At 41.0% G+C, this 24,255-nt stretch overlaps 1 protein-coding gene and 1 non-coding gene across 3 annotated transcripts in view; both read right to left on the reverse strand.

Moving 5' to 3' along the window:
• LOC122481871 (SPHK1 interactor, AKAP domain containing) overlaps positions 1-24,255 on the reverse strand; it is a 162,597-nt gene that overhangs the window by 104,196 nt on the left and 34,146 nt on the right. For both annotated transcript variants that reach the window (XM_043578053.1, XM_043578054.1), the window contains exon 2: positions 20,598-20,703. In XM_043578053.1, the coding sequence (XP_043433988.1) occupies positions 20,598-20,703 (106 nt within the window). The remainder of the gene's footprint in view (positions 1-20,597; positions 20,704-24,255) is intronic.
• LOC122482374 lies at positions 1,549-1,673 on the reverse strand. Its single transcript, XR_006297159.1, has one exon. It is a non-coding gene; the product is annotated as a U6atac minor spliceosomal RNA (small nuclear RNA).

Below are 24,255 nucleotides of genomic sequence, written 5' to 3' on the forward strand. Positions count from 1 at the left end.
TCACGGGACAGAGCTGAAGAGCACCTCTATGAGTGGGTCTGAGTTGACATCCTAGCTTAGCCATTGGTGGCAGAATGACCTCGGGCAGTTGACTTCAATTCTGAGTTTCAGCTTCCACACCTGTGGGTGGGGAAAATAATACCCACAGGGTGAGATCACGAGTACTCGGGGAGAGGACGGCTGTCACACATTGTGGCGCGCAGACGGAAGGTTATCCTCTCAGTACGTGCTTTTCGTTGTTACTATTTGAAGCGCACTACAAAGGGAAATCGTAAATTGCATGCCTTTGAAATTAGTGGATTGAAACCATTTCAGATCTGTGAAGACAAATTCTCTTTAGCAAATGTTCTAATCTAAGGTGTGGTTTTTGTTCTGCATTTTGTAGTATTAATAGGTACAGCTACTATTTTTTATATGCTTAGAATGTGCTAGAAAATGTGCTAAAGTTTTCTTTTTTTAACCTTTTAATTTAATCCTTATTGCAATGCTACAAGGTATGAGTTAAAGATAAGGATCTTCACAGAAATTGTTATTTTGAGGGTGAAGGACCTTGAGGCTCAGAAAGATTTGAGTTTCTTCCCCAAGTTGCTCAGAGCCTCCTGGCTTTTGATTTGGTTTCAAAGACACCAAGGCCTGTGAATGAAATCATTTAATTATGCTGCCTTCCTTAACCATACAGAGTGACTCTAATTTGGGGTATGTCTCTCAAAAGTTACGTGCGTCCATTTTTCGTGTGAATGTAACTACACCTTCTTATGGACTTCCATTTTAAAGCTCTTTTCCATGAATGAAACTCTCAGGTGACATTTTTCTTCAAGGAGAAGAAACATTTTATGATGTAAATTATAACAGTTAAATTAATCCACTTGGCCTGTATTATCAGTATTTTAATTTTTCTTTTTTTTTTTTCAATATATGAAATTTATTATCAAATTGGTTTCCATACAACTCCCAGGGCTCATCCCAAAAGGTGCCCTCCTCAATACCCATCACCCGCCCTCCCCTCCCTCCCACCCCCCATCAACCCTCGGTTTGTTCTCAGTTTTTAAGAGTCTCTTATGCTTTGGCTCTCTCCCACTCTAACCTCTTTTTTTTTTTTTTTTCCTTCCCCTCCCCCATGCATTTCTGTTAAGTTTCTCAGGATCCACAAAAGAGTGAAAACATACGGTATCTGTCTTTCTCTGTATGGCTTATTTCACTTAGCATCACACTCTCCAGTTCCACCCACGTTGCTACAAAGGGCCATATTTCATTCTTTCTCATTGCCACGTAGTACTCCATTGTCTATATAAACCACAATTTCTTTATCCATTCATCAGTTGATGGACATTTAGGCTCTTTCCATAATTTGGCTATTGTTGAGGGTGCTGCTATAAACATTGGGGTACAAGTGCCCCTATGCATCAGTACTCCTGTGTCCCTTGGGTAAATTCCTAGCAGTGCTATTGCTGGGTCATAGGGTAGGTCTATTTTTAATTTTCTGAGGAACCTCCACACTGCTTTCCAGAGCGGCTGCACCAATTTGCATTCCCACCAACAGTGCAAGAGGAAAAACGTTGGTTAGATGCCATGAAGTAGGTGGCAATGCCTTAACCATATGCGTGTTGTCAGGCCCGAGGGCCTCTTCCATCCTTGTCAAGGGGAGTGTAACCTTCTCTCCTTTCATACAACAGAGTATTTTAATTTTTCAAAGGAAAGCCTACTTTTACATCTATTTGTGTTAACGCTGAAAGAAATCCCTATTGTCAGCTTCTACTGCTCCTTGCCTGTGCTCTTTAAAATGTGGAACACCCATCAGTAAATCAGAGACTTTGTTCACTCCGCACCATAACAATGTTAGAGATTTAAAAACGGAAGCATCAAATGAACATACCAGTTAATAATACTTCGCAGTGCAGTTTAATAAGTGCTCTGACTACCATCACTTCGAAGCCATTTCAAAGCTCACTCCTCAAAAAAGCAGCCACTGGACCTCTTCTACTTTCTGGATATTCAGAGCACAAGGCGTTAGGGTTGCAACAACATAGGTCAAGAAAAGAAAGCAACTGTTACTTATTCTTGTCCAAGGTCAGCCTTAGGAAGAGGACAGAGATCAGACACAAATCACTTGAGTCTCTCAGAAAGGTGGTGGCTGGATTGGCATGGTTTCCTGGTGAAACACTGAGAGGCAGAGATGGAAACATCCAAAGGCATCAGCCTGACGCTTTCCACTGCGAGATCCCCACGGCTGTGATAGATGCTGTCTCATGATGGGGCAGATGTTGACGAGAGCTGGCTAACCTGTTAGATTTCTCCTGCATTTAACTTCTCCAACAGAAAAATGAGCCCAGAAAGATCAATCTGTCAAGTCTTCTACTTTAAGGGTGTTTGTACCTATTTTTAAAATAAATAATAACTGAAAATATGCAAAGACCTTATTCTGTCCTATCCCTGGAGTGAAGAAAGTCAACAGCTCTTTGGACCTGCTTACTCAGTGGAAAATGCTAGAAAGACTTCCCCTTTGGTTATTCCATATCCCTTGGACACTGAGTGTCTTCTCTATGGTAGAGAAAATGGCAGAAGAAAGAAGTGAGATTTAAAATGAAACCTAAATCTTTCAATGCATTCAAAGAAATATTTTGAAGAGAGCTTTGTTTAATGAGAGTACTCGTTCACTATATAAACTTAAAATCTGAATTTTATTCATAAAGAAATAGCTCACCTGATAATGTTAATGATTAAAACAAAGTTTCCCCACCTATTTCGTTAATAGACATAATTAACATCTATCGTATTGAATTATTGACAAAATAATTCTATATTCATTGAGAATGCCCTGGGGTAAGGCCCTAATATATATTATCTGAATTAAACCACTAGACATACAAGGTAGGATTTAAGAGGCCATATATGTAATGTGCTTAAAACAGTACTTGGCCCATAGCAAATTCCCAATAAACATTAGCTATAATAAAACACATATTTTCTCTCTTCCTCGGCTTAGAGGGGTCAATAATTTGCCTAGCTAGAGAACTAGGATTTGAGCCAGGCTCTCTGACCCCAAAGTCCTCATTAGTCAGTGCTCTACTGCAAGTTGGTAAAATTACGTACTTTCTTGTTCTTACTCTACTGAATCCTGGTCTATACATTTATTCACCTCTCTTTCAGTGACCTCATCTGGGTGGTAAGGAGGTTCAAATCTCACTTCTGAGCCCCCTGTCTGTGTGGTCAAATCACCCACTAGCTCCCAGCCTCAGTTTTTGTAAACAATTAACTCATGCGATCTGAAGGCCTCTTCTGTATTGAACAGCATGTAACTCTTCCCTCCTCCTCCTGTTTTCCCTCTCCCTGCCTCCTTCTCCCCCAAATATATCAAGAGCCAAATAAACAGAATAAAAATTCAGCCTCCAATAAACCACTTAGCATCATAGGTTAGGCAATTTTAACCTGTGAAGAGCTAGATTTGGGTTTAATGGTTTAGTCAAACCATGAGAGACAGAGGAATGCCAGAAGGAAAAATATGTACTTGAAAATGGAATAATTTTGAAGCTTTCTGAATATAATCTCCCTGCTGAGAGAGTCACTTGTTGAGGGGGGAAAGAGAAAAACTCATCAGGTTCCTCCATGGCTCATTTATTTAATCTGCTATTTTAAGTTGCCGATGTACTTATTTCAGAAGAAGATCTACTAATGAATGTGCTGTGTGTTCACAACCTTGAAATAATAACGGCACGTTTTCTCTTAAAATTGCCTGAGTGTCCTCAACAATGAAGAATGATCCTTCTGCATTATTTTTACACTTATTTCTTTATATATAGAGAGAGATCCAAGTTACAGAAACTGAGTTTTGATATGGAAGGAGGAGGGAGAAATAAACTCTTAGTAACCCACACATGGCTACCCAATGCCTCCAGTTATTTATTTATTTATTAATTTTTTTCCAAAAGTAATTTAGATTGGAGAAAGCAGTAGCTTATGGTTGGTTATTCCCAGAGGTCTAGGCACAGAACTGGAATTGTGTGCCATCTTACTGAGCAAACTTGGACAAGCCATCTAACTGCTGTGGGACTGAGTTTCATCTATTACGTGAGGACAACTAGAGCCCCTTCTGAAGGTCATTCCAAGGTTCAAATAAGAAAATGTTTGTTGAGGGCTAATCTCTTCACAGAGTTGGCAACTGATACATCACAGTTATTGTTAAAAGAATGCAGTACAATTTAATTTTTTTTAATGTTTATTCATTATTGAGAGACAGAAAGTGGTGGGTGGTGGGCAGAAAGAGAAGGAGATACAGAATCTGAAGCAGACTCCAGGCTCTGAGCTGTCAGCACAGAGCCCGACGTGGGGTTTGAACCCACGAACTGTGAGACCATGACCTGAGCCGAAGTTGGATGCTTAACCCGACTGAGCCACTCAAATGCCCCAAGTACGAATTAGGCAATGTTTTCTATTGGAACATTTTTTCTGGATCTTTGCATATTTGCCAATTTTTCATTAGTCATTCTATATGATACATCATTCTTGTTTCCCTCCTAGGTCTCTAATCTCTTTCTATTAACATTCGGCCAGCAAAGGTTCATTGAACTCTTTAGATGGTTGACACTTGGAATATCATAATGAGCAAAAATGGTCTGTGCCCTTTTGGAAATTAAACTATAATAGGGGAGGATAAGCATTCACAGGACTGTGATAAAGAAAGCGGGCGCTTTGATCAATGGCCATCCAGGGCAGGTATCACCCTGGAGGAGTGGGAGCTTCTCTCTGGGGAAGGCCTGGCAGGAGACTGTGCACCTGACCAGAGTTTGAAAGATACTTCTGAGCGGTCTGGGGATGCTGGGGGAGGCGTGAGGGGGTGGGGAAGAAAGGTCTCTTTTTCTGAATAGCATTTCCTCCTCTGATAACCTCACTTGGAATAGTCCCTCTAGTTCTGACCTCAGGGTGTTGCTCTTTCCTCCTTCTTCAGTCATTTTCCTCGGAGAGCTCACTAACTCTTGGGGCATTAATTACCACCCACAGGGATGACACAATGGTCCACAGCTTAAGCTTTGACCTTTCTCTGGAGCTTGGCTTCTCACTTTTCTGTTAGTTATTATTCTTAGATCTCCTGCTGTCACCATAAAACTCTTGGTGTCTAAACCCAAACCCCCGCCTTTCCCAATTCCAGTCCCTACAAGAAACCTGACTCCCTAACTCTCCTGTTTGCAGTTGATGGCAGAACAATTCTCCTAGCTGCCCTGGCTTGGAACATCTATGCCATCTGGCATTTACTTCTTTGTCTGTTTCTTGTCTCATGTTCTGCTAATCATTTTTTCTTTAATTCTCTTCACATGTGACTGCATAGCATGGACTAATCTAGTCTCTGAGTAATCCAATAGTGAATTACCCAGAATTGACCTCCATATTTATGGAACTTAAAATATGGCATGGGAGCCAAATAGTAAATAATGGAGCACTGAAATACACATTAGTTACAAGTTGTGGTGGGTAGTATGGAGAAATTCAACATGGCGAATTGACAGAGCGTAAAGGGGGGTGGGAATGATACTTGAGAAGGGCAGGTAGGGGAGGCTGGGGTCCTAACAATTCATGTTGTAATTGTCTGCTTCTTCTATCCCCCTCACTCCCTCACCCTCTGCTTCTCAAATCTACCCAGCTCACTGAAACCACAACGAAGGGTAAGAATGTAAGCTTTTGAGACAGACCTGGTTGCAGTTTCCAATCTTTCCACCAGTTAACTGTGCGGCCCAAGGCAAGTCACTTATCCTCATTGAGACTCAGTTTTGCCATCCACAGGATGAAGTAAACGTTGCCACTCACAATGAGGGATTTTTAATAGACATTAGGAATAGTAAATGTGCCCAGCATCTGGTTATTTGAGGTGTTCACAAAAAGGTTTCCGTCAGTAAATTGCTGATGTTACGTTAATTCTATTCCAAGACCTTAAACCTCAATTGATTAATTGAGCCAGGATATATTAGCGTTTTACCATCTATCAGACCTATCAGACGCTGGGCTAGGCCCTGAGACATAGTAAAGAAGGAAACTATTTGCTGACAGTGAGCCCAAAATTGTATGGGCTTGTTGCCAAACTATGGCCTAGCATCCAAGACAGAACCTAACTCAGCTCCTACCTGTTAATCATTTCAGGAATCATTTCATGCAGCTCCGATGTTTAAGATACTCGTTTACTAAAGAGCACAGTCTTGATGATGCACATGGTTTCCCTCATATCTTTTCATCTGCCCCTTGAATTTTTTTTAACAATGTTCTTTCCCGACCGTCAAGAACTAATTGAATCCAGGCTTCATTAAGAACTAATTGCATCCAGGCTCCCCTTCCCATAGCAAGTATTTCTCTCTTCTGGTGAGATCTCTATAATGAAAGCAATATTCCTATCTCAGAGTTTTGGAATGTGTGTGCGTGTCTTTTCCTTCCTTTTATGATACGGGTGTAGGAGTATCTTATTCAATTTATCTTCCACACGTATTTCTTGACATACAGTTGGTCCTGCGCACCTGTTTGTTTTTTGGCACCAAATTTTTTTTGGTATTTGGTGTAATAGAGATTTATACTTTTCTTTTCCAATGGCTGTGTTTCAGAAAGATTACTTGTGAGTGATTTATTCAATAGGAAGAAAATTTAAAAGTTATATCTAGGCACGTAATGATATTTATATTTCTGCAAGGCTTTTATTTCTCTCAAGGTTTTATGCAAAGGTAATGAAGAATTTTTAATTTTTTTAATGTTTATTTATTTTGAGAGAGAGAGAGTGGGCAGGGGAATTGCAGAGAAAGACAGAGACACAGAATCCAAAGAAGGCTCCAGGTTCTGTGCTGGCAGCACAGAGCCCAACGCAGGGCTCAAACTCACGAGCCATGAGATCATGACCTGAGCCAAAGTCGGACACTCAACCCACTGAGCCACCCAGGTGCCCCGGAAGGTAACAAAGAATTATAAATTTGAGCAAGATCTGCATTTTGTAGTCCTATACTATCAAAATATTATCAAATTTCATTTTCTGGTAATTTTAAGTGTAAAGATGTAAAGCAGCACCAAACCTTTTAAGGAGGAAATTTTTACACGCAAAATGCTGTATTTGCCTAATGCATGAGTGGTGATTTATGATGGAAGTCTCCTTAAAATTAACTGAATAATGTCAACATAAAAAAAGACTCATCTTTCTTCAAAACACAGATTTATCAACCCCTCCAAACAAGTAGACTCAGAGAATTTAAGAGTGCTGGAATAGTAGGACATCAATGCTTTCAGCTGTCTGCAGGCTGGACAGCGCCTGGGGTGGACATTCCAGGCCCAGCACCCCTGGCCCTCTGCTTACTCAAGGGTTTCAAACAAATACCATTTTTAAAATAGCATGTCACAGTATGAAAAACACTGTCCAAAGAAATCATTCTTTCAAATGTGACATACAATTTTTATGAAAGAAAGAAAAAGCAAGACCTATAAAATAAAGGGAGCAAGGGAAGCCCATTGGAAGAGCCATGGGCATCATGTAGAGAAGAATCTCCAGGCTCCCACTGCTGTTCTAGACTCTCTCTAAGAAACCTAATTAAATGTTTCTTGCACAAGAAGACTTTAATGTGAGTAGGTCAATCAGATTTGCACAGTAAGTGAGAGATGGCAAACAGCTGATTAGGACGAAGGTAGCTACTCAGAGATGCTGTCACCTATGTGCTCCGCAGTATAATCAATGGCATCTCTACTGCAGATAACATTTTCTTCATAGAGATATCACGGTCCTATAAGATTCACCCTTTTGGGGGGCGCCTGGGTGGCTCAGTCGGTTACGTGTCCGACTGTGCCTCAGGTCATGGTCCTCTGGCTTGTGAGTTTGAGCCCCGTATCAGGCTCTGTGCTGCGAGCTCAGAGCCTGGAACTGGCTCCAGATTCTGTGTCTCCCTCTCTCTCTGCCCCTCCCCTGCTTACACTCTGTCTCTGTCTCTCTCTCTCAAACAAATAAACATTACAAAATTTTTAAAAAAATAAAAATAAAAAAGGATTCGCCCTTTTTTTGTGTGTAAAGTTCTCTGAGTTTTAAAAAACACACATAACTGTGTAACCACCATCCCAATCAAGATGTAGAACAACTGTTCAACTCCTTCACTCTCCCCAAATTCCCTTTTGCTCCTTTTAGTCGAATGCCTCCTAAGTCCTGGCCCCTGGCAGCCACTGATGTGATTTCTATCCCTAAAATGTTGCCTTTTCTAGAATGTCATGTCTGTGGAATCATTTAGCATGTAGCCTTTTGTGACCCGTTCCTTTCACTTGGCATAATTAATGTGTTTGGGATTCATCCATGTCGTTGTGTGTTCAGCACTTCTTTTATTATGGAGTGGTGTTCCATTGTATGGATGCATGCAGATTTCTATTCGTTTTTAAATTTTTTTTAATGTTTGTTTACTTTTGAGAGAGAGGGAGAGACAGAGGTGCGAGTGGGGGAGGGGCAGAGAGAGAGGGAGACACAGAATCGGAAGAGGCTCCAGGCTCTGAGCTGTCAGCACGGAGCTCAACACGGGGCTTGAACTCACGAACCTTGAGATCATGACCTGAGCCATAGTCAGATGCTTAACCAACTGAGCCCCCCAGGCGCCCCACATTCAGATTAAACACACACATGCACACACACACATTTACCCACTGAAGAACATTTGGGTTGGTTCTAGTTTTTGGTAAATACAAATAAGGCTGCTACAAACATAGGTCTACTGGTTTGTCACATTTTAAGGTTTTCTTTTGCTTGGGAGAGATGGATAGGTGGTGTGGTCGCTTCGTAAGAAACTGATAAACTGGTTTCCACAGTGGATTTGCCACTTTCCATTCCCACCAGCAAGGTATGAGAGTCCACGTTGCCACGTATCCTGATCAGTACCCAGTGTTGTCAGATTCGCTTCAAATTCATTTTGGACTTTCTACTAGGTTCATAGTGGTATTTTGTCGTGGCTTATCTTCCCTTTAATTTGTAAAGATATGGGATATTTGTTCCGTTTTAAGATTCTTCTAAAATGAAACTCTTCACTTGGATTCTACGCTGGTGAAGACCTTACTCATAAAACCGTAAAGCATGAATTGGACTATACCGGATGCTAACTCCGACTGCCGTCTCAAAGAGAAGGACAATGCCATCCACAGCAAGTGTCCATTCGCTCACTCATTCATTCAGCAACTACTTGTTGAACACCTGCTGGCTTGGAGGTATTTTTTTTTTTCATCTTGTTTTGTAATTTAAATATAATTTGTTCCTCACAAGATGCTTTTATCCCATGGGAAAGGCAATTAGAAGTATATAGACATGGGGGTTCAGGAGGTGATGGCATAATATCATATTTGTTAAGCTCCCCTGGGGTATGGGCGTAGATCCTTCAACATTTACATCTCTCCATCTCTCTCTGTTTGCTATTTACGTGAAGGGTATAGTACAGTGATCTGAAATGTGACATTACATTAGTATTTGTCTCTCTCCGTCTGATTTAGTCACTTAGCATCATACTCTCATGGAGGTCTGTCCATGTTGTGAACGGCAAGATTTCATCCTTTTCTACAGCTAAGGAGTATTCCAGTGTGTATATACACAGCATCTTCTTTACCCATCCGTCCATCCACTGATGGACACTTACGTCGTTTCCATATCTTGGCTGTTGTAAATAATGCTGCAAAGAACACAGAAGGAGAACACTTGCCGTTTTCACTAGGAGCTGCTTAACTAACTGGGCATTCGGTGGTGAACAAGACAAGAATAAAGACAAAACAGACACAGTCTTGTTCTCATTCTGTTGGGGAAGGGCAGACCGTAATCAAATAAATTTTATAGACAGAGAAAGAAATGCAGGGACACAATGAAAACTACTGTGAGGATAAATAAAGCCAGACAAAGGGATCAAGAAGTAAGGGACGCTAGTTTGGAAAGTATTTTCTGGCAGGCCCCTCTGAGGGTGACAGTGGGCCGAGATCTGAATGAAATGAGGCGCCAGCCACATATCCTTCTGGGGGAAGAGCATCCCAGGCAGAGAACATCGGCAAAAACAAAGGCTCAAGGCAGGAGTTTGCTGGTTGTACTCAAAGAACAGCAGAGCAAGTAGCGAGAAAAGTGAAGAGAAAGAAACGTTTTGCTTTTTCACTGACAAGAAATCCAGTGCTGAGCTTGGCCACACATTCTGTAATGTCTTGAAGCACTCTAAGATTCCACAGAAGTGTTTCATTATATTTTTGGAATGTTTAGTCACTGGCTTAGGAGCGTTTAACACACACACACACACACACACACACACACACAAGGTCAGAAAATTTTGTGTAAATTTACACATGTAATTTCATGTTATTTAATCTGTGTTTTAGCACACTTTCTGAGAATTCTGTAATTTTTTTGTTTTCCACTCTGGGAAATAATGCCTTTCCATTATTTCACAGGGAAACCATAATGTTATTTCAAGCACACTGAAATCCCAGGAAGAAACAATATACAGACTGGACGTAAAGCTTCTGTGAAAGAAACAAAAATACTAGCATAAAAAACTCAATTGGTTCAGTCTTCCGTTACTGAAGGTTTAATTAAATGATAAGATAACATTTTCCTTTTAATGATGATTCTAGTGGCTGGCTGCCTGAGTTCATGTCTGTTTAGTGTCCTATGACAAAATAAGAAAATGTTTCCAAAGGATGTTTTCCTGTTCGTTGGATACATTTTGTAATATGATGACTGTCTGGTTAGGTGTGCTGCATTCTTGCATGGATTCCATTGACACCTGCTACAATTCGGAAGTCTCGTAATTGATTACGTGGAAGAAAATTCCAAAGTGAAGTAAACATTGCTAACGGTGTCATTTCAAAGTAGGGTGGGGAGGACACGGAGTACCAAGTAGGCCGATGCCCGTCTCCTGTTTCAATTCTGGGAACACCGTGAACGTCCAACTTTTTGAACGTCCAACTTTTGTCAATCGCAATTGTACAACCTCCTGAAATACATCCTCTACTTTGGACTGAAATAGAGATAATGAAATACCTGCTGGCTACATGGCCAATCCTGCCTCAGTCAGTTTGGCTTTGTCAGCACCAATCATAATTCCTTCAAAACAAGTTATGCAATCTGGTGCCTTTTGTCTTTAATAAGCCCGTACGCCCCTCTTGCAATTCAGAGTGCTCTCTTAATTTCAGTCCACTCTGTGTCTAAGGCCCCAAATAAATGCTTCTGGTTGCTTGACAGCCTCTTCTTCTTGGTCGACAATTATTTTGAAAGTATCGGAAAATAAGGGAGCTTTTTAACGTCCGGGAACAAAACAATCCTCCATTACAGAGGAGGAAAGTGCCTAGAAAGAACCAGATCAGAGGCATAGTTGGTTGGGAAGGCTGGGAAGAAAATGGTAAGCAAGGGATCTGCAACTCGTTCTCTGTCTTTACGGTGGAGGGGGCGGGAGGGATTACCTCCAGATAAGAAAGAAGGCAACGTTGCCATAAATATACTAAGGACTGGCCTCCAGATACACTGTGTTTTCATAGCAGGACAGTCCTTACCTATGTAAGGCTTTTAGCAATGGGTACCTGGCCTACCTAAACTTGCTTCTGATAAATAAACATGGAATATACTGATTTATGGAACATCCGTCTCTGCTAAGTGTCACGCATGGATGAAACTACCTGAGTATAAAATGGAGCTTTTTCTTGAACAAAAAGGCTCTCTTATCTGAAATTCGTGTCCCCGCGTGTGGAATTCAGAGACCCTGTGTATTGACCTTGGCCACAGTGCATCCTAATGCGGCAAGAAACAAACGACACAGAGCCTCAGGAACAGTTTCGGACATCTTCCTGCTTTTCTTGGGCCACGCAATTACTTGCATCCTGGAAACCACACTGTATCTCAATGAAGTCACAGAATGGGATAAGAGCACAGAAGACAATTCGGAAATATCAAACCATTCTTGTTTCCTTTTGCCACATCACACAGATGTCAGCTGGCTGAAGAATGCTTTGAAAGTTGATCAGAGCTTTTTCTGCATGAAAGTGATAACCGAGTTTGAGTCTCAAGTATAAAACGCAAGAGTTACAGAAACAGATATACTCAGGAAATGCAAATATAGTATAATTTATGAATGGTCAGCAATGTTTTAAACCGAATAAAACGAGACATATAAATAGAGGACAGCTGATTGCTATTTAATTGCTATTTAGAAGCAGTATAATGCTGTAATGGTGATATGATCTGTGAGGGGAATATGATTTTTAATGTTAGGAAAAGCAAAATACAAGAAAAACAAGTATGTCGGAAAATATAAGATACGCATCAAGGTTTACCATTCATTTTGGATTATTTTGTGTAGGTTTGCAAAGCGTGGATCGTGCAAAATTTGCCATTAGTCAAAGAGACAGTGGATTCAGTGGCCATGTGTTCCTTGACAGTTGTTGCATGCCTTTGGCCTTTGGCAATTATAAGAAAGGGAAAACTGTCATTTCTTGACTCTTCTCCTATTTGAAAGAAGCTATTGGAAGCATCTACCTTTTAATATGTAAGCTGATGGCCATGTAATTTGCTAAGGGAGACACCCACTTCTTGGATGCTCTCCCTCCTGTAGAGTATGAGCCCTTATGTGCATCTTTCAGGGTGGGTCTAACTTTCAAAAGGCCTCCTAACTACAAACACCCAAGTGGGGGGCTCCTTGTCTGGGATTCATGAACCAAAAGGCCTCCTCAGAGGGCTGTTCCAATTTATCTGAGTCATATCCTTCCTTCCTGCTCTGACACCGCCAGAAGTGACCGTGGGCACTTCAATCAGAAGGGCAAACCTGATAAGATACAGGAAAGGTGGAAGCTGTTAGGGCCGATGGCGAATGCAGTATCTACTCCAGACTCCAAAATCAAGAGGATGGCTTAGATGGGAGACTGACAGGAAAAGAGAGCAAGCCTTAAGGCTTGAGTGGTAGGGCGGAAGGGTGACGGGTCTTTTATTTTAAAAAAAAAAAATTTTTTTTTTTTTAACGTTTTTATTTATTTTTCGGACAGAGAGAGACAGAGCATGAACGGGGTAGGGGCACAGAGAGAGGGAGACACAGAATCGGAAACAGGCTCCAGGCTCCGAGCCATCAGCCCAGAGCCTGACGCGGGGCTCGAACTCACGGACCGCGAGATCGTGACCTGGCTGAAGTCGGACGCTCAACCGACTGCGCCACCCAGGCGCCCCGCGACGGGTCTTTTAAACACCCAAACATAGAAAGGAAAAAACATTTTGAATGACAGATTAGATATTTTTTAAAACTTTAGATCCCTTGCATTTTTGTAGACAGATTATTTAATACGTAATGTACAGGTTTGGGGGAAATTGCAAGGATCGGGAAAAAAAAATCACCTCCCTGGTTCCCATCGCATAGCATCATCCCCAACTCCACAAAATGTTCTAAGCTATTTTAGGGTTTCAGAGTCCTACTTTTTGCTCGAAAAAAAAGAGAGAAAAGAAAAGGCATTGCAAGATCCTTCCAGGAGTTCTTCACACATAGCAGAAAGGATGCTCAAGGAACCTAGCGGAAGAGGACAGAGTAAGACTAGCATGTTGGAATCTTAAGCACTGTGGGACCATTGCCGGAGGGCAGAGAGAGGTGGTGTGGAGTCCTGAATAGAAGTCTTCAAACACACTGATTTTGGAATAGGAAGCTGAATCACCTTCAAACTGCAAAATAAGCCATAATTGATAGTTTTGAACAGAGTCTCCCACATAGGATTACTGAACTGACATTTTCCAATGACATGTTTTTGCTGAAGGCAGAGGAAATTAGTGCCACCAGGGCCCTCATTATCTGCATTCTGGCCTCAGTGCAACTATGGCCTCGGAGATGTCAATGTACTCAGAAGTTTCCTTAGGTGTTTAGTGAAATGACTCCCCGAGGGAATTTTGTGGCTGGCTCTGTAGATGGAACTGGCTGAATCTGAATGCATGGACGTCTTCTGCTACTTTGTCTCCAAGCTCTTCTTCCCAGTGACCTCAATGATATCACAGCTCACGGATGTCCCCGCTTAAACAGACAGCGTTCACGGTTATGTTTAACTCTCACTCCAGATCTTGATTTCCCCACGTGTCTCTCCTCCCACTGTCTGTGTGCAGGTTCCACCTCTCCTCTCCCTGCCCCACCCACTGGGGCACATCACCTGTGCTCCTTCTGGCATCCTAGATTCCTGTCTCCCTTTGCTCTAAGGAATTCTTTTTAGAACTATGAAATTCTAAAGCTTTCTTCAAATATCACTTTTAGTAGCACAATTCTGCATTTATTTTCTTAAAAACCTCCTTATTTCTTCAATGCCTCTGATTACTCCTGCAGAATGGTGATAAAACAGGACACCTAGGCCATGTGACAAATTTAGACCATTCTGGTCTAAAGAGCTGGGTCTGGAGACCATTGCCAGGCTGCATGATGAGAAGAGAGTATTTATAAAGCTGTGAGTGCTGTACACTCCAGGGCAAAAAGCCTAGTATCTTCCTTCTGCAGAAAGGTGAGCACACCCAATTATGCTGATTTTGTTTTGAATCTTATTTGCATATTTACATTTTTAAAGCCCTTCCTTCCTGTAAGAAATCAGCTTCTAGAAGCACAGCATATTATAGCTGTTCTCTGTCATGCACTTCCTGGAAATACTACTGGGGCTTTTGGCCCAGAGCAAGACAATCCTGACCAATAAAAGTGTCTTTGGAGATATAGATCAGATTCTGAAAAAGCCTCCCAATTTGTAAGTCTGCGCCTGCACACATTAATTGAATTGCTTTCGTTAATTACATGTCATCAACCTGAGATGAGCTTAGATGAAAGTGTATTTTACAGAGTAAGATGAAGTTGCCAGGGACATCCATTCCGCCAATTCTTTGGAGGTTTCTATGCTACTGTTGACAACAAATTAAAGTCAGCTTCAAGGAGGCCTGTCATGGCAAAGAATGCTCTTGAAGCTTCAAAGAGATGATCAGATATCCTATGAAGATCAAGCTCTACCTTTGGGAACCTGAAATGTTTTCAGTCTGTAGCCTTGGGTTAGTCTAGGTTTAGTGTGGGTTTAATTAACATGACATAAAAAGAGACGGAACTTGGGGTGTCGATTTCTCCCCAACAATTCTTTTGCCACATGGATCCTATACAAGAGGCTTGATTCCACTATAGCCCAAGGAGCAAATCTTCAGTCCAGGAAGTGAAGTGAGGATTGAAAATGTCCAGCTACTGCGGAAATGTGACATTGAGTGTAATGCTTTCAAAGTAGAAGAACACCCAACAGAAATTCAACGTAACAGGGGGACCATGGATACTACCTCAGGTTAGTTTTAAAATTCTATTTAAATAATTTTTTCCCTTGTGGAAAGATTGTTTATTTGGAATCAACTAATACAGATTGAGGGTCAACTTTGTGTGCCAAGAACTTACACAAACCTTTTTGCATATAAACGTCATACCAACCCCAGGACATCTGAATCAGGGAAGTTATGTCACTGGCCTAAGATCACACAGTAAAAGGGAAATCTGGAATCTGACTCAGATGTTTAGATTCTAAGTCTAGCTTTGTTACTTGGGATCCTACTTGCCTTCTAGAGAAAGCGGATATTTATTTATTATAAAAACAACATAAAAGCGTTTCACTTAGTGTCTGCTAGATATAAAAGGATAACATTTATGATCGCTTAGCTCACTTAATGGAAATCCCTATGATTCAGTCTAACAATGATGGTTGTATTTGTCTTATAAGAAGGATTGGTCCTATGAGAACGGGGAACATCAGGCAAGATCTATCTGAGGTAAGATTCAAGAGGTACTACAGAGGGCTCTATTATTCACTTTCCACCAGCTACTTTTTCTCTCCCATTTTGTTCCTTCAATATTTTGAAATTCCATCCTTTTATTTATTTTTTTTAAATATTCATCTATTTTTGAGAGAGAGAGAGAGAGAGAGAGAGAGAGAGAGAGAGAGAGAACAAGCCAGGGAGGGGCATAGAGAGAGAAGGAGACACAGAATCTGAAGCAGGCTCCAGGCTCGGAGCTGTCGGCACAGAGCCTGACGTGGGGGCTTGAACTCATGAACCTGAGCGGAAGTTGGATGCTTAACTGACTGAGCCACCCAGGTGCCCCGAAATTCCATCATTTTCGATGCATTATTTTGGAGTATCACACTGCATACATTAAAACTTTCCCAGCGTTTGGAGCTCAGTAAATTATGGTGACACAGAGGCTATCTCACATTCCAACTTGGATGGATCGGTAGTGTCTGCTTGGAGCTTCAAGATGGGTAGAATTCTGAAGTCAAGTCCAGGTTCAATAGGCTTGATTCCCAGGGCCAGTTAAAGGCGGGGGCAATCGCACTGGTTTAGCTGTAGCAGTAGCTAAGTAAAAACAGATTTTATTTGTTACAACTATATTAACCTACACAATGACTAATACCTCGGTGAGAATTTATCTGATACCTTTCCTAGTATTTAGAGGAAGGGGAAAAGAAAGAGAAAGGATCATTCCAAAGCTCAAGCTGGGAGAACCATGTAACTTATTGCGCACGGGGCACTTCTGAGAACAAAACGGGGTCCATTAATGCGAGGATAATACATGTAAACCATGACTGGGCGGTATGATCATCTTAGCTCTGGTGCAAGGCAATCCCTTAAGGATTTCCTCCTTCAAATAAGTCTCCCAAAGTCATTTTCTTTTCTGATGCTATGGCTTTTTCCACAGCTGTGGCCTCCAGTAATTGTATTTCACCAGCAGCAAAGAGGAATGACAGCATCTGCATATGGGCAGGATTCCTGCAACCCTTAGGGATTTCATGAGACACTCAGGAGAGAGACTCAGTCCTTTTGCAAGTTTTCAGAAGCTGATTATCCAACTAATGCATTATCTTCTGGACCCTTGTTTCCTGTCTTCCACCAGTTAATTTAGCAATATGTCAGTTCTGATAAGAAGATCTGATGGGGAAGAAGATGAGGCTATCCCATAAAATCAGTTTGGGGAATTACCAACAGATTTCAATGATCCATGGTACTCTTATTGAAGGTTGATTGACTGAACAGTGGTGATTCAGCTGGACAGCCTTGCTCTTTCTATGATAAAGCTCTGCTTGTATTTTCTGTCTCTTTGAACATACGTTATATGTGCACTTATAGTCTCACTTACCTAGACCCATTGCCTGTGATTAACAAGCTTTTTTCCCCCCAGATTGATCAATGATCACTTAAATCGGTTTGCAGTGATATACAATAAAATAAAGGCATGAAATCATTCAATATTCAAAGTCTTTTTATTGAGGGCCTACGTGCTAGATGTAAAAAGAAAACAACAGTGAGCTACTCTTGGAGGGGGAAGTGGAAGGACTAGAGCCTACAAGGCATACACCATGTGGCATATTCACGGCTACTTAAACTGCCTTTAAATGCAATTATTGTGTAAATAATTGCACACTTTAAATACAAGAGAGTGCCTTTAAATGCAATTATTGTGTAAATGGAAGAGAGTATTTAAAATGAAAGGAATGGACCACAACATTAGAAAAATATATTCCAGGACACAAAGGGGTTGACTTCTCCTGCATTCGTTTGTAGCAACCCTTCCTAAATAAATTTGCTTGGCTCTTCTCTGCGCTCATTCAAATCTCAGCCGTATTTCAAAGTCTAAACTAAGATCCGATTCGCTTTCTGGAGGTTATGGTCTGCTGCAGGTCAAAGGTCTCTCTCTGCTTTTTGCTATAAACTGCGTAGACATCCTACATAATTATTTAACTGGTGAATTACTTAGTTTGATTTTTTCAACTGAGAAACCGATATTGTCTCCCACACTAGACCCTGACTATATATCTTTTCTTGTTATCGCTCCCTAAGATCTAACGGAATTTTGAATGTATTTACATTGGACCATATGAAATTGCCTATAATTGATCATTTTTCATCTGTAATAAAGGAAATTTCATACGGTTCAACTTACTAATAGTTCTAGAAGTGGTGGTGGTGTGAGTAGGATTATATTTAAAACTTTAAATTCTTGGGGCGCTTGGGTGGCTCAGTCGGTTAAGCATCCAACTCTCGATTTTGGCTCAGGTCGTGATCTCACAGGTGTGAGATCGAGTCCTGTGTCAGGCTCTGTGCTGACAGTGTGGAGCCTGCTTGGGATTCTCTCTCTCTGTCTCTGTCTCTCTCTCTCTCTGTCTCCCCACTGCTTGCACCCTCTTTCCCTCTCAAAAATAAACATTAAAAAAATTTTAAATTCTATTTGTATATATACATATATATTATATGTATACATATAAACACATAATAAATGATTGAGTTTGGGTTTTAATTTCTTGAACAGATATTCAGCCCCGAAACGCTCTCTTCAGTACCTTCCAGACATGATTTATAAAAAACGAATACGACCGCCTCTATCTCCAGAAAACAAACGTAGCTGACATAACAGATCACAAGGTACCAACTCTCTCAGCATGGTCATGTATATATAAAATTTTTTTCTGGCATCACATACTTACTGAAAAATTTCCTGTAGGATAATATTACTCAGAAACACTCTTTATTTTGAGTGCTTACCACATGCCAGACACCGTTCTAAACATTTCATGTCTACTAATTCACTTGTGCTCAGCCGTCACCTTCTTTTTTCTGATGAGCAAATTGAGGCATGAAGAGGTCAGGTAATTTGCTCACGATAACACAACTAGTAATGACTGAACTGGGTGTCAAATTCAGGCAGTCTTCTTTCAATCCTTAATTTAAATACCATGTGGGCTCTAATCAATAGAAATAGAGTTATTTAAAAATGAGAATAAGGGGCGCCTGGGTGGCTTGGTCGGTTAAGCGTCCTACTTTGGCTCGGGTCATGATCTCACGGTCCATGAGTTCGAGCCCCGCGTCAGGCTCTGTGCTGACAGCTCAGAGCCTGGAGCCTGTTTCAGATTCTGTGTCTCCCTCTCTCTCTGCCCCTCCCCTGTTCATGCTCTGTTTCTCCCTCAAAAATAAATAAACGTTAAAAAAAATTAAAAAAAAATGAGAATAAATGAAAAATGATTTAGCCTTGTGAAATGTATAGCATCTGGTGAAGATTATAATTTGGAGTTACAGAGTTGAATAGAACATACCCAGGGCTTGAAGACCTCTCTTAGAAGAAACTCAAAATCACTTTGAATTATAGTGTCTCAGTTTTCTGCATTAAAATGCAAATTTATAGCACTGACTCTTCTATGAGAATTGTATGAGAAAGAATAATAGATCATATAACACATGGTAATTAGAGCCTTGAACTAATGAGACCAGTTTATTTTTATATCTGGTTATGAATGTATGCATGAAAATACTTTTGTAAAATTATGTTTAATGCTACTTTTCTATCACTAACTTATGTTCTCTAACACAGGTATGTGTCATTTTCTTTGTTACTTAGAAAAATACAAACACCACACAAGCAGAGAATAAATAAGGCTGCTTAACTGGGTATAGTAATCAATAAATTAATATACATATATGCATATATAATGTAGAGTATGTGTGCATAAATAATATATATCTATACAATATGTTTAGTAATAGAATTTGTCTTGAATTATTCCTATAAGTATTTTTTACAATTTAACTTTTTTTTTGAGAGAGAGAGACAGAATGAGCAATGGCGGGGCAGAGAGAGAGGGACAGAGAGAATCTTAAGCAGGCTCCACTACCAGCACTGACCCTGATGTGGGGCTTGATCTCGGCCCCTGAGATCGTGACCTGAACTGAAATCAAGAGTCAGGGGCGCCTGGGTGGCGCAGTCGGTTAAGTGTCCGACTTCAGCCAGGTCACGATCTCACGGTCCATGAGTTCGAGCCCCGCGTCGGGCTCTGGGCTGATGGCTCAGAGCCTGGAGCCTGTTTCCGATTCTGTGTCTGCCTCTCTCTCTGCCCCTCCCCCGTTCATGCTCTGTCTCTCTCTGTCCCAAAAATAAATAAACGTTGAAAAAAAAAATTAAAAAAAAAAAAAGAGTCAGACACAAATGACTGAGCCACCAGATGCCCCAATAATTTAAGTTTTTAAAAAACAATTACTGAAGTAATCCAGTGTGACACCCTCTAAGTCTGGATGAGAAGAAACATATACATTCTCCTTTGGAATTCTGCATCACATAGTGACAAAAGCTTTAGGTGGGAAATTGGGCATTTCGCTTTAAGTTTCCAGGCCTTAAGTTGGATTGGCTGGAAAAAGAAGTAGATGAATTTATGTTATTCAAATGACAGCTTTCAGCAAATGCGCTTAAAGTGAGATTTGTTTATGAGTTCTGGAGTCTGTATTCTAGGAAATGCATTTCTGTTTCTCCTCATAACATAAGCCAAGCACACCCTTCTCTTTGAGAAAATAGCAGCCAGGAATGCTTCTCAGATACAGACTTAGGTGCTCCATATAATAGGTGGGGCACTGGGGGCTTAGAATTTTCGAGTCGTACTTTTCTGAACTGTTTGAGTTTTCTGGTCTTCTTCACCCATTACATTTTTAGCAGCATTAGAGGTTATCCGGGCAAGCAAACTGTGGGCCATTCCGTTGTTCGTTTTTGCTGTTTTGCTCTGCTTTAGAAGAAGTACCTGGAGAGTCAAACTACACTAGCGTTCAAGTTCAATCCGGGAGACAGAGCCGCGCTAAGCAAGGTTACCTTCTTACACGCTGTGATGGAGCTCCCCAGGCCGCCTCTCCAGCCGCCGCTGGTGCTGCCCTGCTGTGGTGCGCAGACCTCGTACATCAGTGGGGACTCCAAGTTGCTGTTTGTGCCCCAAAAACACAAAAGAGAACACATTCCAGTGAGTCTCCTCCATACTCAGAACAGAAGACACACAACGTGGTTTAACAAAAATCATCTTTCGGGCGGCGCTCAGCACTGCCAATCCTGCTGACCCCGACACTGCTTTGCTGGCTTCCCTCCCGCAGTTGGAGCCGCTACGAACTATTCCCTTGGGAACAGGAACCTGCAATCCAGTGACTCCCAGCGCCCAGACGGACACAGTGCAGCTGCCTGACTTCTAGCACCGTTAGTTTTTCTTGAGCAAGCAGTTTTAGACCCCAGATAATGCTTTTGAAATGCCACGTTATTTCTGCCCAGAATTCAAAGTTTATAATTTCAATCAGGAGGCAGGGCAGGACCATGCAAAGAATGTGGGCTTCAGAAAATGCACATCATGGGGCACCTGGGTGGCTCAGTCAGTGAAGCGTCCGACTTCAGCTCGGGTCATGATCTCACAGTCCGTGAGTTCGAGCCCCGCGTTGGGCTCTGTGCTGACAGCTCGGGGCCTGGAGCCTGCTTCGGATTCTGTGTCTCCCTCTCTCTCTGCCCCTCCCCTGTTCGCACTTTCTCTTTCTCTCTTTCAAAAATAAATAAACATTAAAAAAAAAAAAAGAAAATGCACCTCATCTCTTTGTATCTCTGGGGTTTGGGGCATTATCTTAACTTCTTTGCCTCCAAAGTTCTAGACTTCTCTTCCTTCCCCTTATGTCTGGTTGAAATTATTACCAATCTTGGTTTTCATGATACTCTGGAAGATTTTGGATTCAACCCAATTTAAATACAAAAAGTCCTCTGGATCTTAAGGATTTCTAAAATATGAAAATACGGGATTTAAAAAATGTATGGATATCTGAAGTGTATGCATTTTATTTTTGTTGTTCTTGACCACATAGAATATGTACAATTCATCATAAACATTTTTTTGGAATATGATCTAATAATTATTTATGCAATTATCAGGCCAACATTTAAAAATTTTCTCTTAAAAGAAGCACCAAATAGAAGATCAGTTAAACAGTGCATTTCTAACTAATATATAATCCTCATGTTTTAAGTGCTAAGTTAGTCAATTTTCATTACATTACAATTAAACATAAGTCAAAAATACGTAAGTATAGTCTGTTAGCATTTCTACTAAATTACTATGAATGGCTTTTTTTTTTTTAAATGACTGTTGATGTACACAATGGATCACAGGTTTAGGTAAAACTTACACAGAATAATTCAAGTAAAATCTGTTTTATAGTTGCCATCTTGAGGACTAGAATGAACTTAATTTAAATGAAAGGATAGCACTCATATTATCTTTGCTTCACTGGGAAAAGGCAATGGAAGGAAGAAAGGAGTGTGGTCTAGGCTCTAGATCCTTAGGGACTCTGCTGCTTAGCATATCTGGGTCTGTTCCTTCACTTACAAATGAACATTGGGAGTGAAATCTCCAGTCCTTTCCAGCTCTGGAAATCACTTGTAAAATATGGAGAGCCCAAGCTTTCAGCCCGATTTTTACAGATTTCTCAGAATGGGGACCTATAACTTTTTGGCTGTCACTTAAGGGTGACTGTACCTCAAAGTTAGCTGCAGATCTCCCTCTGAATGCTTTCCTGGCCATAGGAATTACCCGAGTGCCAAAAGTTTATCATTTTTAGGTTCCAAAACCACTTATATGTGGAAGGTAAGCCCGTGGACCAAGCTAATTTTGATCTGCAACAGCTCATGAGTCAAGGAAATCACATTTTCCAATGTTAGGACATCTCCCATTTCTCTTTACAGGGTTAACAGCCTAGGAGTATGGAGGAAACAGGCTGAGAAGTAAGGATGACACAGATTGAATACAAAACAGGGTAGAAAAAGGGCTTCAACAATCTCTGATTGCTCTAGAGGGGGATGACATCAAACTTATGGAGAGTTAGGTCCAAAATAAGGATTAATAGGAAAAAGTAAAAGATCATGCAAAGAAATTTCTTGTTTCTGCATAAAGCATGTTGTATCTGCCTGCAAGTAGAAAGGTGAATAGTAATTTAAAAAAATATGTTTATTTATTTTTGAGAGAGAGAGACAGAGGCAGAGACAGAGCATGAGTGGGGGAGGGGCACAGACACACACACACACACACACACACACACACACACAGAATCTGAAGCAGGCTCCATGCTCCGAGCTGCCAGCACAGAGCCTGACACAGGGCTCGAACCCACAGACCACAAGATCATGACCTGAGCCGAAGTTGGATGCTTAACCCACTGAGCCACCCAGGTGTCCCTGGCAAGGAGCATAATAATTTTTATGCATAAAAAAGTTTAAGAACTGCTGAGTTAGTCTAGTGGAAGGAGAGACAATGACAAATCTACCCACATATATCTTGGTAAGAAAGCCCATGTGCCTTTAAGATTACGTGAGCTCCCAGTTGGAAATGAAGGCACGGAAGGATTTTGGAAAGTGTTGGTTGCCTGTGAGGTTCACTCCATTTGTCCCAATGTGAAGTCTGTATAACACAAATAAAGAAATGTATTTTAAATATGTATGTATGTGTGTTTGTTTGTTTGTTATTTTGAGAATTAAACAGGGCAGTAGACTCCCATTAGTGGGAGTAAAATCTATGCATTCCCTGACGAGTGGGACACAGTTCCACTGTACCAAGAGTTAAACCGAATGCATCTTCTAGCCCCCAGAAATGCATTCCAAATCAATTTGATGATGCCTAACATACAAAACTACATGTAGAGAGGCTTCTCGTTTCAAGCATGTGACACGGGTGTGAATTCCCAGTAAGTGACGTTACCACGCAGCCCAATCTTCTTCCATGCCTTTGGGATGGCGATGGAATTTTGAGAGTATTTTCAAAGATATTGTCCCTGGTCTCGAGAGCCACAGAACATTGGCTGCTACAGGATGAGGCAGAGACAGACACATGAAACTCATGCCTTTATTAAAGTGAATTTAAGTTGACATTAAAAGAATGGCTGTCGAGATACAGGACAGCCTTATATGTTGCTGCTAATGGGGAAGGCTGCAAGGTCTTCCCCGGGACATTTTCTTTGATTTTGACAAACATTGATAATATTTATTAAGCACATCCTTTCAGGCTGGTCTCATGCTGAAACTGCTAAATGTGTTTCCACGAGGAGGTAGATCAAGGTGGATAAGAAGGTATAAAAGCAGAATCAGAAGCAGTGGTTTTAAAAATATTATGGGAAGAGAAGTCGGCTCCCTTACAGATGTCATATATGAATGAGGTGCTGAGTCGCCACCACACTGCCATCATTAAGGGTTCATGCAGTGTGACTAAGTAGGTCATCATCAGGAGTGAAAATGGCTAAGGGAATATTCGGTTATTTCTACAGAGAGAGAGAAGTGTCCAGTTACTGGAAATCAACTTTGTCACTACTCAAAGTTTGGTCTGTGAAACAGCAGGTCTGATACCACTTAGGAGCTTATTGAGATACCCAGGAATGCAGGTCCCTCCCTAGAACTACTGAATCAGAATCTGAATTTTAACATTAAACTTGGGTGATTCATATGCCCATTAAAGTTT

Source organism: Prionailurus bengalensis, chromosome C1 (assembly GCF_016509475.1).
Source record: "Prionailurus bengalensis isolate Pbe53 chromosome C1, Fcat_Pben_1.1_paternal_pri, whole genome shotgun sequence".
NCBI classification, from domain to species: Eukaryota; Metazoa; Chordata; class Mammalia; order Carnivora; family Felidae; genus Prionailurus; species Prionailurus bengalensis.